This window comes from Orycteropus afer, unplaced genomic scaffold (assembly GCF_000298275.1).
Source record: "Orycteropus afer afer isolate SDZICR_OR568_19922 unplaced genomic scaffold, OryAfe1.0 scaffold00725, whole genome shotgun sequence".
Taxonomy (NCBI): Eukaryota; Metazoa; Chordata; class Mammalia; order Tubulidentata; family Orycteropodidae; genus Orycteropus; species Orycteropus afer.
In genome coordinates, this window is record NW_006922312.1 from 146,815 (window position 1) to 162,072 (window position 15,258).

At 35.1% G+C, this 15,258-nt stretch overlaps 1 protein-coding gene across 1 annotated transcript in view; it reads right to left on the reverse strand.

Annotated features, from left to right (window-relative positions):
• Positions 1–14,793, reverse strand: part of LOC103211316 (zinc finger X-chromosomal protein) — a 22,048-nt gene extending 7,255 nt beyond the window's left edge. The window contains exons 1-2 of the mRNA XM_007957261.1: positions 14,733–14,793; positions 8,442–9,011 (exon numbers count right to left, since the gene is read on the reverse strand). Coding sequence (XP_007955452.1) covers positions 8,442–9,011; positions 14,733–14,793 — 631 coding nt within the window. The remainder of the gene's footprint in view (positions 1–8,441; positions 9,012–14,732) is intronic.
• Between the last annotated feature and the right edge of the window lie 465 nt (positions 14,794–15,258).

Consider the following 15,258-nt stretch of genomic DNA (forward strand, 5'->3'; position numbering starts at 1 on the left):
CCAGCAAAAAGTTTATTGTCTGATACAGTGCCAGAAAATGAGCCCCTCAAGTTGAAAGGCAACTTGATAACTTAATAAAGAATTGCCTCCTCAAGGAACAGTCAATCTTAATCATGTGAATGAAGTAATGTTTTCAGGATTTTCATTTATTGTTGCTGCATAAATAAAAATGAGAAGAATTAATTACTGGAACATGGGACATATGAAGTATGAATCTTAGAAAACTGAAGTTGTAAAAATAAAATGGAATGTATAAAGACCAATATCCTAGGCACTGTTGTTGTTATGTGCTGGCAAGCTGGACTTGACTCATAGCAAACCCTCCTTGGGTTTCCAAGGCAGTATGACTATGGCAGTAGATTGCCCAACCATCCTTCTGAGGAGTGGCTGGTAGGTTTGAACCGCCAGTTCTTGTGAGCAGTCAAGTACCTTAAGCACTATACTACCAGAGCTCATAGGCATTAGTGAGATTAAATGTTTTGTTGTTGGCCATTCTCATTTGGGACAATCATATGATCTACTGACAGGAATGACAAATTGAAGAGGAATGGTGTTGTATTCATTATCAAAAAGAGTTTCAAGATCCTGAAGCACAATGCTGTCAGTGATAGAATAACATCCATATATCTACAAGGAAGACTGGTTAATATGTGTATTACTTAAATTTAACTGAAGATGAAGAGGTTGAAGATTTTTACCAACTTCTGCAGTCTGAAATCAACCAAATATGCAACCAAGGCATACTGATACTGATAGATGACTGGAATAATAAAGTTGGAAATAAAGTAGCATTGGCAGTTGGAAAATATGGCCTAGAATGACTTAATCATTAGAAATACATTTTTCAACAACATAAACTATACACATGAAGGTCCCCAGATGGAAATTACAGGAATCAAAGTGACTATGTCTGTGGAAAAAGAGATGATTGAGAAGGTCAGTATCATCAGTCAGAACAAAGCAAAATGCTGACTGTGGAACATTGCTAATAAGCAAGTTGAAGCTGAAGATGAAGAAAATAAAATCCAGATGACCAAAATAAAACCTTGAATTTAGAGGCCATCTGAAAACCAAATATGAACACAATTGACTGAAGACCAGAGTTGTAGGATGACATCAAGGACATCATACACAAAAACTGCAAAAAGTCATTAAAAAGACTGGAAAAGAAAAAAAGACCAAAGTGGAAGTCAAAAGAGAGTTTGAAACTGGTGCATTGAAGGATTTCAAAGGGTGGCTTAAGAAGACAAAGTATAGTATTATGTTATGTGCAAAGACCTGGAGTTAGAAAATCACAAGGGAAGAACATGCTTGCCATTTTTGAAGATGAAAGAACAGAAGTAAAGAAATTCAAGCCTTGAGTTGTAGTATTGGAGCTCTGGTAGCATAGTGGCTAAAGCACTTGACTGCTAACCAGAAGGCTGGCGGTTCAAACCCACCAGCCACTCCTCGGAAGGAAGGTTGGGCAATCCTACTTCCGTAGTGATACTGCCTCGGAAACCCAAGGAGGGGTCGCTATGAGTAGGAGCCGACTCGACGGCACATAACAACAACATAACAACAATGTGCAAAATACTGAACGATATAGGAAGCTTTAAAAAAGAGATAGAAGAACTATACAAAGGAGAATGTATGTATCAAAACAAATTGGTTGGCACTCAACGACTTCAGAAGATAACATATGATCAAGACCCGACGGAAGTGAAGGAAGAACTCCAAGATGCATGAAGGAACTGGAGAAAAGTAAGGTCTCAGGAATTGATGGGATGCCAACATAAATTTTTGAACAAATGGATACAGTGCTGGAGTAACTCACTCACTTATCCAAGAAATGTGGAGACAGTTACCTGCCCAACTGACTCAAGGATATCCATATTTGTTCCCATTCCAAAGAAAGGTGATCCAACAGAATGCAGAAATTATCAAATAATAGCATTCATGTTACATGAAAGTAAAATTCTGCTGTAGATAATTAAAAAACAGTTACAGCAGTACACTGATAGAGAACAGCCAGAAATTCAAGGCAGATTCAGAAGGGGGTGTGGAACAAGGGAAATCAGTGCTGATCTCAGATGGACCTTGGCTGAAAGCAAAGAATACCAGAAAGATGTTTACTTTTGTTGTCCTGACTAACTGAAGATATTCAATTGTGTGGATCATAACAAATTATGGATAATATTTTGAATAATGGAAATTCCAGAACACTTAATTATGCTCATGAAGAATCAATACACAGACCAAGCAACAGATGTTTGAATAGGACAAGGAGAGAGAGCATGGTTTAAATCAGGAAAGGCATAAATCAGAGTTGTATCCTTCCACCATACTTATTTTATCTATATGCTGAGCAAATTAATAATCTGAGAAGCTGGAGTATATGAAGAACATGACATCAGAACTGGAGGAAGACTCATTCATTAACAATGTGTGAAGCACAGATAACAGAACCTTGCTTGCTCAAAGAGAATATGACTTGAAACATATACTGATGAAGGCGAGAAACTACATGTACAGTGTAGATTAGACCTCAACATAAAGAAAAGAAAAATCCTCATATCTGGACCAATAATCAGTATTAAGATAGTGAAGACTGATGTCAAAGATTTCTTTTCATTTGGATCCGTAACAAAACCTATGGAAGCAGCAATGAAGAAATAAGACTAGACACAGCATTGGGCAAATACACCACGGAAGACCTTTTTAAAGTGCAAACCTTGTTAAAGAGCAAACACGTCACTTTGAAGGCTAAGGTATGCTTGACCCAAACTATGGTATTTTCAATAACCTTGTATACATGTGGGAACCGGACAATGAATAAAAAAGAAATAATGCATCTCAACTGTGGTGCTGGTGAAGAATACTGAATGTACCATGCACTGCTAGAACGAACTAACTGTCTTGGGGGACCTACAGTCACAATGCTCCTTTGAAGCAAGAATGGCCACAGTTTCTCTCATTGCTTTAGTCATGTTGTTAAAAGGGACTGGTACTTAGAAGAGAAAGAAAGTGGAAGACCCCAAGATGGACTAGTACAGTGACTATCACTTTGTGCTCAAAATGGCAATGACTGTGAGGATGGTGCAGGACCTGACACTGTATTGTTTTGCTATATACAGGGTTGCTATGAGTTGATGCTGCCTCGACATCACTTAACAGCAACACATAGGATCATATGGTCAACAATTATTTTAAAACAAACAAGAGAACAGACTAACAAAAACAGAAATGTGAGAATGTTCACACATTGTGAAGAATGTAACCAATGTGACTGAACAACTTGTATAGAACCTGAATGGAAACCTAAACTACTGTGTAAGTGGTTTAAAACACAAAATAGTTAAAATATTACTAAAACACAGAACTATTGGCCATTTAAGTTGTAATGTTAAGAAAACAAAAAAGGCATGGAAACAATGTGTCCAAGGAACTAGCAGAATGTAAAAATCTCAGTGTATATGACCCTGAGGATCAGAACTACATGCTGCATTGCTAACACTATTAACCACTCAGGATCAATCTAGGAGATTCTTGGTAGAATGAGAGAGCAGTGTGGAATAAAACTCAAAATTAAAGAAAAGACCAAGCTTACTGCTTTCATAGAGACTGGTAAAACCTTTTAGACCATGGCTCTTAGTCACCCTAGAACTGAACTAACGTCCGTTGCTTCTAGTCAAACAACAGGGGTATAAGATGAATATTTACACCAGGTAAGTACACTCCTCAGAACAATTGACCACAGAAGGTCAGAAGGCTAGCATTTGGAATAGCTAAAAACAAGAAAGTGAAAGAAAGAAGGACACAGGGAGGAAGTGAGAAGAGTGATTGCAATCAACATCCTGAAATAAAATGTGTATGAACTGTTGAGTGGAAAACTAGCTTCTCTATAAACTCTAACCCAAATAATAAATAAGTGGTCACAGGTAAAACAAAACAAGTATAATCTATGTATGACAAAGGTCCAATTCTGGTGTGCATGAGATCACCACGAGTCAGAGACTAACTCAATGACAACAGTAACAATAATGACTAATAATGCTGAAGCATCTTTTCATGTGCTTATTATTTGGCCATCTGTAAATTGTCTTTTAAGAAACATCTATACAAATCCTTTGCCTATTATTTGTCTTTTTATTACTGAATTTTTTCAGTTTCATATATATGTATGTACATCCAGGGCTCTAAATCCATATTGGTTACATATTGTTGTTGTTATGTGCCATCGAGTCAGCCCTGACTCATAGCGACCTCTCCCTGGGTTTCCAAGGCTGTATCACTACAGAAGTAGGATTGCCCAACCTTCGTTCTGAGGAGTTCTGGTTAGCAGCCAGCCTTCTGGTAAGAAGTCAAGTGCCTTAGGCACTATGCTACCAGAGCTCGTACTGGATACACAGATTATCAAATATTTTCTCCCATTTTGTGGGTTATCATATACTTTCTTTATAGTGTCCTTCAAACACACACTGAATTTTGATGAAATACAATGCAGTTTTTTTCCTTTTCTTGCTTTTTGTTTTGTAGTCTAATTTAAGACCAAGAATATTTCCTAAGTGTTGTATAGTATTAAGTCTTACATACTGAGGTTATTGTTCCACTGAGTGACCTTTCTAATATAGAGTGTAAATTAAGGTACCACTTTCATTTACTTGCATATGGATATCCAGTATCTCAGTCATTTGTTGAAGTGACTTACTCCACACTGAATTGTCTTGACTCTCATGTCAAAAAATCAACTGGCCAAACAATTATGAATTTATTTCTGGGTTCTCAATTCTATCTCATTGATCTGTATGTCTGCCCCTTTCTGCCAGTAGCAGAGTCTGAATTAGCAGCTATTTATGTTTGGGTGGAAATATAATTCGGCAGGATAGAGAGCTCTTAACTGACAGACTTCTTTTATTTCAGCATATTTACTGTTACCCCATTGCCTTCTCACCTGTTTCTGATGATAACGGAGCTCTGGTTGCATAGTTTAAGTCTGGATTCATAGGCATCTGACTGTTAACCAGAGGCTGGTGGATCAATCCACCAGTTACTCCTCAAAAGGAAGACTGGTCAATCTACTTCTATAGTGATACTGCCTCTGAAACCTAAGGGGGTTGCTATGAGTTGGGAACAACTCAATGGCACTGAGTTTGGTTTTTGGTTTTCTGATGATAAATCTGTTACTAATTTTCCTGAAGGATCACTGGCATGTGATATGTCACTTTTCTCTTGCTGTTTTGAAAATTCTTTTGCTTTTCAATAGTTTGATATGGTGCATCTAGATGTGGATCTGTTTGAAGTATAGTATTTAGAGTTTTTGAGCTTTTTACCGCTTACATGTAGGTTAATGTTTTTCATCACACTTTTTTCAGATAATACTCCTTGAAATTTTAATTTGTCTTCTTTCTCTCCGTCTCTTACTTTTGTGACTTCCATTAAGCATATGTTAGTATTTTACATGGTGTCCCAAAGTTATGACCATATATTCACTTTTCTCTACTCTTTTTTCTTTCTGTTTCCCAGGTTGGAAAATCTGTATTTACTTATTTTTCTTCCTACTCAAATCTACTGTTAGTGAGATTTCCATTTTCATTATTATACTTCCCAAATTTAACTTCTTTCCAGAGGCCAATAGTTCATTTTCAACCTCCCTATAATGCTTAGTTGATCTTTGTTGCAATACTGTATATCCTTCAAGATTTTCTAAATATAAAAATATTCCTTCCAGGGCTATAAACAAAAGCCTCTTTCCAAATTTTACTAGAAATTAAAAAAATGATCACACTCATCTATAAATTTCTATTAGTTCAGTAAGAAAGATTTATCTACCTTTTCAGACATATTTTCTTGTGGATAATTTGTAATTTTTTTAAAAAATTATGTTTTAATCAAATGGTCTCAAAAGAAACCCAAAAACCTAACCTGGTAGGGAGCATACAGTGAAAAGATGTATATACAAGTCTAGTAATTCAGTTATAGACAAGAAATGAATAATCAAAGTATGAAAATATATAGAATAAACACTTTACCATCTTCTTTCCTGTACTGACAGCCAATAGCATTAATAAGCAATGGTTATAATCTATCAATATTCAGATTTATGCATTAAAAATGGAAGTTTGGGCTTCATTTAATGACTCATTCATTAACTAGTTTTTACTGATTATTCACTCAGCATACTCAATGTCTTAATTAGGAGCTAATACCTAAGTAGGTGATCATAAGTAAGATGTTGGGCAATCTGTATCTGTAGTGATACCGCTTCGGAAACCCGAGGAGGGGCAGCTATGAGTCGGGTCCGATTCAATGGCACATAACAACAACATAATTCTATGGTCATATTTGTTCACTTGACAAATATTTAATGTACAGTTTTTTTAAAGGGGGAAATAGTAGATAAAAGGTAAGTGGGTTAGGATCTTGTCCTTAAGAAGTAAATTAAAAAGAGGCTCAAGGGAGGGTAATATGATAGTTACCGATTAGGGGGTACAGAGTTTCTATTTGGGGTGAGGTAACGTTCTGGACAGAGAATGGTAATGACTGCGTAACACTGTGGGTGAATGTAACTAATGTCACTGGATTGTAAACTTAAAAGATAGTTAAAATGTTAAATTTTATGTTACATATATTTTACCACAATAAAATGATATATATACATATAAACACATATATTTATACACATACACATGGTGTTGTGTGTGTATATATATATACATACACATACATAGAAATTTAGAAACAAGTACCAATATTAGACACAGATCACCAGGCCAATCTTTCAAAGCACCTCTGAGTGGGTTCAAACTGCCCACCTTTCAGCTAGCAGTCAAGGGCTTACCCATTTGCACCACCCAATTGCTTATGAAAACACTAGAAACAATGAAAATTCTTCTTTGTAAGTCTTCATTGTTAAGTAAGACCTTCTGAGGGGGGAAAAACCCAAAGATGGATAATGAAGACTTCATTAAAAGCTGTCTGCTAGATCTTAGTTGAATTAACTTACTAAAATTTCAGTAAAAACAAACAGTAGACATCTGCTTATACTCTATAATCTATTTATAATGAATAAATCACAGAAAGTGATAGTATTAACATTATAATGTTTTAAAACGCATTGAAATTGACAGTCTGAGTTTTTTCTGTCACATATTTGGTTATAATTAATTCCTCCATATACTTTACCAAAAATCCATCAACTCTAGGGTTTCAAGTTACAATGTATCACAAAGTTATCTTCCTGGGAGGGGAAAACAAGAAAAATACTAAGGAAACAGAAATCTCCAGATAATCTTACCTGATAAAGTATTCAGACGATATTATTAAATAGTTACGATAAATAAAACCCCTGTTCCGTTATATTTACTCAAACTAGATTATAAACTCAAGGTCAAATATTGTGAATTACGTATAATCACTCTATTTAAAATAATTCCTTAAAATGATAAGGAATTCAATAAATGATTATTAAAACAGGCTTTTGAAAATTACCAAGCCAAGTGTAGTTGGAAGTAGAAATTAATCATTATCAGAAAGGAAGTACTTATTATAAGAGGTAAGAACACCTACTACTCTGCACCTAGCAAAATGCCTGCAAATTTTTTTAATTCAATCTACACTATAAAATGTTATTTTAAAGACATTGGTAGTCAAATAAGATGGTGATTTAGGATATTTAGGATTTAAGTTATTTAAATCAACAAGTAGACTATACTGATTATTCATTCAGCATACTCAATGTCTTAATTAGGAGCTAATACCTAAGTAGGTGATCATAAGTAAGATGTTGGGCAATCTGTATCTGTAGTGATACTGCCTCGGAAACCCAAGGAGGGGTAGCTATGAGCTAATTTATAAACCTGAAATTTCATTGATGTACTGAGAATATATCTAAAATTTAAGTTAGGAATACAGATCCCCATCCAAGTATTTTAATAAAAGAATTATCATTGGTATCTACCTAAGCAGAACTATATCCAATCATGTCCTAAGTGATAAAGAAGTAAACAGTCAAAAAAGTCAGCAGCCCATAAAGCGCAGTGGGTAGAATAGAAAACCAATATACTATTAAATTTCTAATCCATCTATACTCACCATGTACTTTTTTTCAAGTTGAATCCCTTTCAAATTTCAAGTAAGTAATTCTGATAAATTTAGTCACATTTTTCAAGATTTCACAAAGTCCAATCTTATTCCTTTCAGCCATTATTTTCCTATACCAAAGAAATTTTATCTTTCTATTTCATTCTCATTTAGAAATAAATCTTCACTCCAAACCATTTCATTTTTCTTAACTTGGCTTATCTCCCAAGATACAAACTGGAACAACAATGCATGTAGGTCTATAAGATGTATCCTAATTTTTTAGAAATTTAAGTCAAGAATATATTAACCTTAAGGTCAATTAGAAAAGGGCAGTATTTGGAAGCATCTTTGACAATCACTTTACCCTCAACACTTACAGGAAATCATAAGGTAGTCCTCACAGTTGCCTTTGTCATCACCTTGCTGGTCCACAGGAATCCCATTGGCATCTATGACTGCTTCAGAGGCACAGTCTTCTACCAATACTTCTTCTGAAACTATGTCTGTTGTCAATGTATCAGTGATGATTTCTGCTTCTACTACATTATCATGAACCACATGTTCTACACGTCCAATGTCAGGAACATGTACAGATTCATTTGTCAAGACATGTTCTGGCATAGACATTGAGGCTGATGTAATGTCAGAAGCTAAAACAACATTTGGCACTGGGCAACGTGCTAAAGACACTTCTTCAGTTACATCTGAGTCCAGCACTTGTTCTGGAATGATGACATTTTCAGATACATCTGCTTCTTCTAAGATATCTGAACACTGAACATTCTCTATAACAATATCTTCAATGACATCTTGGATTACAACAGAATCTGGGTCATCAGAAGCAAAGTTATGGACAGTTATGTCTGAATCCACAACATCTGAAACAAAAACAGTTTCTTGTACTTCCACAACAATTTGATCACCAATCATTTGTGTAACATCAGCACCTTAAAAATATAAAAATTAAAATGACGTTTCAGGTAGGCACGCAGGATTACCTCAAATAAGTTAATTTCTAGAGAAAAAAGGTTACCTTCTCAGTTTCCTTAAACATTAAAATAGATTATATTTGATTACAAGAAATACAAATTTTTTATGTAAGTTTTTTTTTTAAAGTAATTCTCAATCAATTAACAAATAAAACATTAGGGAAACAAAAACGTGATACAGTTACAAAGGAAAAACACTCATGGGGAAAAAGTCTAGAGCAACTGCATTAAATTTTATGGGACTATAAAAAGTATATAAGTAGTAGAAATTCAGGGGAAAAACAAGTACCTTTTCCCTTCATTATAAGTTTCATGTCCTTCACTTTTTCCACCTCCCTTAACACATCATGCTTCTTCTTTCTAGCATTCCTATGGATTTTTTTCCATTTTTTTATTTAAGTTTTTTCTTTTACCCTTTATAATTTTCACCACCAATATCTTCCTCCTATTGCTACAGAAACACAGAATTTATCTTTTGCACCCGGGACTAAGTTTAGAGGCACAAATAAATAGAGGAATAGAAGGCCACAGTTAAGGAGAAAAGATTACTCACTGAGGGACCTCACAGATAGATAAAATGAATAACAAGAGCAGCTGCCTTGGTGTAATGGAGGGTAAGGTCAGTCGGAAAAGGAACTACTACAAATTGACAAGGATGAATCAAGAATAACTGTCTCCCTGTAGCCTCCTCTCTATCTTTTCAGTCTTCAATTCTCTAGAGATTTCCTCAGAATAAAAGAAACTCTCATCTAGTACATTCTGACAGTAAGAAATAAAGGTACATGGTTTAACCAATTAAAGCCCAATGGAATCAAATGGTTTAACCAAGATCATACAGTTTGCAGAGGACAGTGCTAGCTATTTATATCTTAATCAAAGATATAAAATAAAATGAAACCAATTGGGTATCATGGCTCCTGGCCCAGAAAAAGCAAGCAGACTTTTATCTTACACAAAAAGGTAGTTAGTAAATTAGTGCTTCTGGTTGTGACTCTGAACAGGACGAAACCCAGTGTGCCTAACTCAATGACTATCTGTCACTGTACAGGCCCTCAGATAAACACACAGCTTCTTTAATAAAGAAAAGAGCCTAAAGAATAATAAACTAGTAAAAAGTTTTTAAAGTTAGTTAAAACCTATTTTAATTTATATATGAAAGATTGTGCTTGCTTTCATCTCCAGAGCACAAAATCTTTTATACTTATTTGTCTTCAATAATCTTAATGACAGATATATGTAACGTCCGTTTTGCAGACTTACATATGAAAGCATTTAGTGGCCATAGCACTGTTATAAGGTCTAAATGAGGAAGCAGGATTTGGATGCTTACTAGTCTTGTGATCTTGGACAAATTACCTAACCTTTGAGTTTCAGTTTCCTCAGCAGTAAAACGTAGACAGTAGTATCTGCCATAGATATCTCATAGATCTGTGGTGATAATCAAATGGGAATGCATGGGCAGTGCTCTGAAAAACTGTAATGAGAGGTCTCATAATTATCATGATATATGAAAACAGACTTGGTCAAAGACAAACACTGTTAATGTTAACCATCATGAAAAAATGCAATCTAAACCCCTGCCTATGTCTGCTGTGGCAAAATAAGCTAGTATGTACTAGTTTTTCTCTGAAGACCTTTCAAGTGTATTATTTACAGTTCTTTTATTCCAATGAAGAGATCTCTGGTGGAGTAGTAGTTAAAGCACTCAGCTGCTAACCAAAAGGTCAGCCATTTGAATACACCAAGGCCACTCACTTCTCAGGAGAAAGATAATGGGCAGTCTGCTTCTGTAAAAAATTATAGGCTTGGAAACCCTATGGGGCAGTTCTACTCTGCCCTAAAAGGTTTAAGCCAGAATCAACTCAATGGCAGTGGGTTTGGTTTTGGTGGCTATATTCCAATGAAGAAAAAAAAAAAAGTAACTATGCATTTACCATAATCAAACTAAAACTACCAAATGTGAAGTAAGACATAAATTGTTAAAATGTGCACACATACACCAATAGTGCACTCATAAAAATCTCTTATATTTCTTGGTGAAGTTAATCCCTATCGTTAGCATACAATAATGTGATCATTTAAATAAGTGAATAAAATCATCATTTATAAGAGTAGCTTTGTAGTATAAAAATGTTATAAAATCTACTTCAATCACTTGTGTCACTTAGGACAGTACAGACTTAGATAATCTGAAACTGTTAATTAATAATAACTAATAATAGTAATTATTATTACAGGCTCCTTTTGGGATAGGATCTTAAGTTTATACTTTATCTCCTGAACAAGGAGAACAGAAAATGACATGACCATGTGTACTTATAATGAATCATCTGCCAGACAGACTGAAAAAGAGGTGATATTTAAGGGAAATAATTAGTATTACTGATTAAGGAGATAACAGAGAGCCTATCTAACCAACAGGAACTGGTACAAGAGAAGCACTGAAGTACACAGAATGATTTCCAAAAGATACCCCCTCAATGGTAACCACATCTAAACCTTGGAACCTATGAATATGACACAGGAACACTGCATCTATAAGTAAGGTTACCTTACAATCTGGGTGGACCCAATCTGATCACATGAATTCTTAAATCACTGAACTTTATCTGAATAGAGTCAAAGTATTACAGTATAAGTAACTTACAGAGATTCAAAGTGTGAGAAGGACTGAACTTGTCTTTGCTTGGGGAACCAAGGGAGAGAGTGAGAAGGAACATAGGTAACCTCAAGGAGCAAAGCCCAGTTTCCTAAATGACAGTTAGAAGGGAAATAGAAACATTAGTCCCACAGTTGCAAGGAACTGAATTCAGCAAACAGCATGAATGAGTCTAGAAGCAGATTAACCTATTAGAAAAAAAAAAAAAAAAAAAATCCACTACATTAAGTCAATTCCAACTCATACCAACAGTACAGGACAGAGCACAACTGCTCTATAGGGTTTCCAAGGCTGTAAATCTTCACAAAAGCAGATTGACGTCTTTCTCTGTTGGTGTGGCTGGTGAGTTCTTGGTCTTTATTCATCCAAAACAAACAAGAACGAAGGAAACCCAAAAATGAGAGAAGAAAGAAGGTCACAGGACCAATTATCTCCATGGACCACTGCCTCCTCTCATCATAAGACATGTGATCATCAGGACCACACAAATAGATCAAAAACAAGGAAAATGTGGAACAGTACTTCAATTCTTCAAGAATCCAGACTTATTGAACCTACTGATGCTAGAGGAATCCCCAGGAATATGGTCCTAAGTTGCTCTTCAAACCTGAAATTGAAACTGTCCCCTGAAGTTATCTTTATAAAAATTTTGGGTTTCACTAGCCCAAAGAGTAAAGACTGAAGGACTGTCAGCCTTGAGTATTGTTTTACACACGTACACACACACACAAATGGCCAATAGGTACTTCAAAGCACCAAGGCAAAGACTAGGGGACAGGAAAGATTAAGTAAGTGGAAGTGAGACAACTAGAACAGGAACACAGTAATGATGATACAATGTGAATAATGTCACTGGTCATTATGTCTACAAACTATGGAAGGACAGCCAGTTTTGCTGTGTATATTTTCACCAATAATAAAATTTGAAAAAGAAAAAGTGAGAAGTAGGTTACTGGAAATTACATAAAAAAGGATTCTTCTTATGTGGTGGTGGCAAAATTGTGTTCAGAGGTTAACGTGGAAGGCATAAATTGTAAATGATGAAGTTAAGATATTTAGCTATGGAGATTTTCCAAACTAAGTTATAAATGTGGCCTGCCTTCCTCTTGCTAGTGACAGTAAAATCTAAGAAGGACATGATGTATGGGAATCATAGTTAAACAAAAAGGAACTAGGGCCTGATAATTTAGGAAATAGTGTATCCAGAGGGGGAAAATGTTTAAAAAAACGTGTTGTCAGGAAAAATGTTTAGAGAAAAACCAAATCTAAAACAGAGAAAAGGACTGAGTCATTTAAAAGGGTCTCTGTAAAGGTTAAGAGTATGCCTCATCAAGACTCTTCAATCCAACCCACATACCCTCTAGGAAGCTGAAGGACACTGTCTCTCATGTATTTTAGCATAAGTTAAAAAAATAAAAACACAGATGGAATTATGCCAGAAAGATCTGTGGATGAGCCTCTTGTCTAATGCAGTGAATCCCAGTGACATACACGTACGAACCACAAAATTCTTGATAAATTTATATAAGCCAAAACTCTGTAAGTTTATACTGGAAAGCTAAGAAAAAGTATAGCATAAAAGTAGTTAGCAGCCCCCAAATTATGGCAGGAAAGTAGGCTTAAAAATCGGATCAACTGAAAACACGTATTAATGTTATTTTCCATGAAGAAAAAAAACAAAAGATAACTCAGAAAGTGAACCACAATCCATAAAGGATTACTGTTGTTACATCTAGTGAGTTGATTCTGACTTACAGCAATCCTACAGGGTGGAATAAAACTGCCCCACAGGATTTCTGAGGCTGAAAACTTTATTGAAGCAGACTGCCACATTTTCCTCCCTTCCAACAGTTGGTGGATTCAAACTGGATTCTGGTTAGCAGTCAAGCACTTAATAACAATGTCACCAAGGCTTCTTAAAGTTTATTACCTATCATACTGAGAGTTGAAAACTTGTTTCTTTAGTTTCCTAGGTCAGTAAACAAAGAGGAACTGTACTCTAGGTGTAATGTTCTACAACCAGCATCATTCATACCTGTTTTCCATGATTTAGACACTTTAGACTTTAAAAATAATGAATTTTAGTTAATATTTTGGATATTGAGTCTGGGTACCAAGGGAAAAAGTGAATGTATTTTCCATTTAGAGGAACATAAATGTTTGGAAAACAGAGAACACACCGTGTATGTTAGGTAGAATGATCTCCCCCCAAAATACCTTAGTAAATATGTAATATGTGAAAAGAAAGTACAGATGTAACGTTATGCACATAAAATAGGTGAGATTATTTGAGTAAATCCAATCTAATCAAACAAACACAAGGAATGAAGACTTGTAATTGTAGTCAGGGAGATTCGGCAGAAGAGGAAGTCAAGAGAAATTCAAAGCATGAGAAGGACTCAACCCACTGTTGCTTAAAGGAACCACGTGGAAAGCATGAGAACCAATACATGTAGGCAGCCTCTTTCTAAGAGCAAATAACAAGCTCCTGCCTGATACCCAGCAAGGAAACAAAGAGTGATGACGTAACACCAGAAAGAGCCAAATATGGCCATAATTGTCAATGAACATGGAAGACTTTCTCAGATCCTCTAAAAAGACTGTATGAAGCCTTACCAAACACTAACCAGACAACACACTTGAGCCACAGTGTACACAGACTTCTGACATGAAGAACTGTGAGCCAGTAGATTAGTATCATTTTAAACTACTAAATCTTTGAAAATATATTACAGCAGCAAAAGAAAACTAACACAAGCAGATAGAAAAAAGAAACACTTTCAAAGGAGGAACTAATAGGACTTTAGTTCATAACTGGGGAAAATTAGATAAACTGAAGATAAAAGTAGGATTTTTTTATATTCATGGTGTCACTGACAAGAGAAGAGTTGGATATGAGATTACGACAGGATAACAAGATACCAAAATGTGACTCAATCTCAGATCTGTAATTTGGTTTCTTGATAAGCAATTCCAAATTTGGCAGATGGGAAGTGAAACAACCCAAGAAATAGTTATACCTATTCCACCAAAAATTGAGTTTGGTTCTTGTGGCTGCAATTCAAGTTCATCTTCATCCATGGCCTTTAATTCTCATTAGTCACAGCTCCTAAACCAGGGAATAAAGTATATCAAACATTAATTTTTTATATCATAAATTAAAGATATATTTACATTTCTAAAGTGCTGAAATAATTTATGAAACTTCTATCAAAGTAAAATAAGGAACATAAATGATTTCCAATTACAGACGGACAGTTATGTAGCAACTAAAGGACAGCTAAATCAAGCAGGTTAATTTTGGATAGGCTATTTATTTTAACTGAGGCCGACTTACATAAAGTGCACAAATCTTAGTGTGTAATCAGTGCATTTTTATAAATATTTCTACTACCTAGATTATGTCACAATATTTCTTACTGTCTCCTCTCCATCAATAGCCTAGTTACTTCTTAAAGTTCAACTTCAGTATACTCTGAATGATTTATGTATTATTTCTAAAGTACTCTATAATCTTGCCAGCAGGAAATTACAAAATGATAAAAA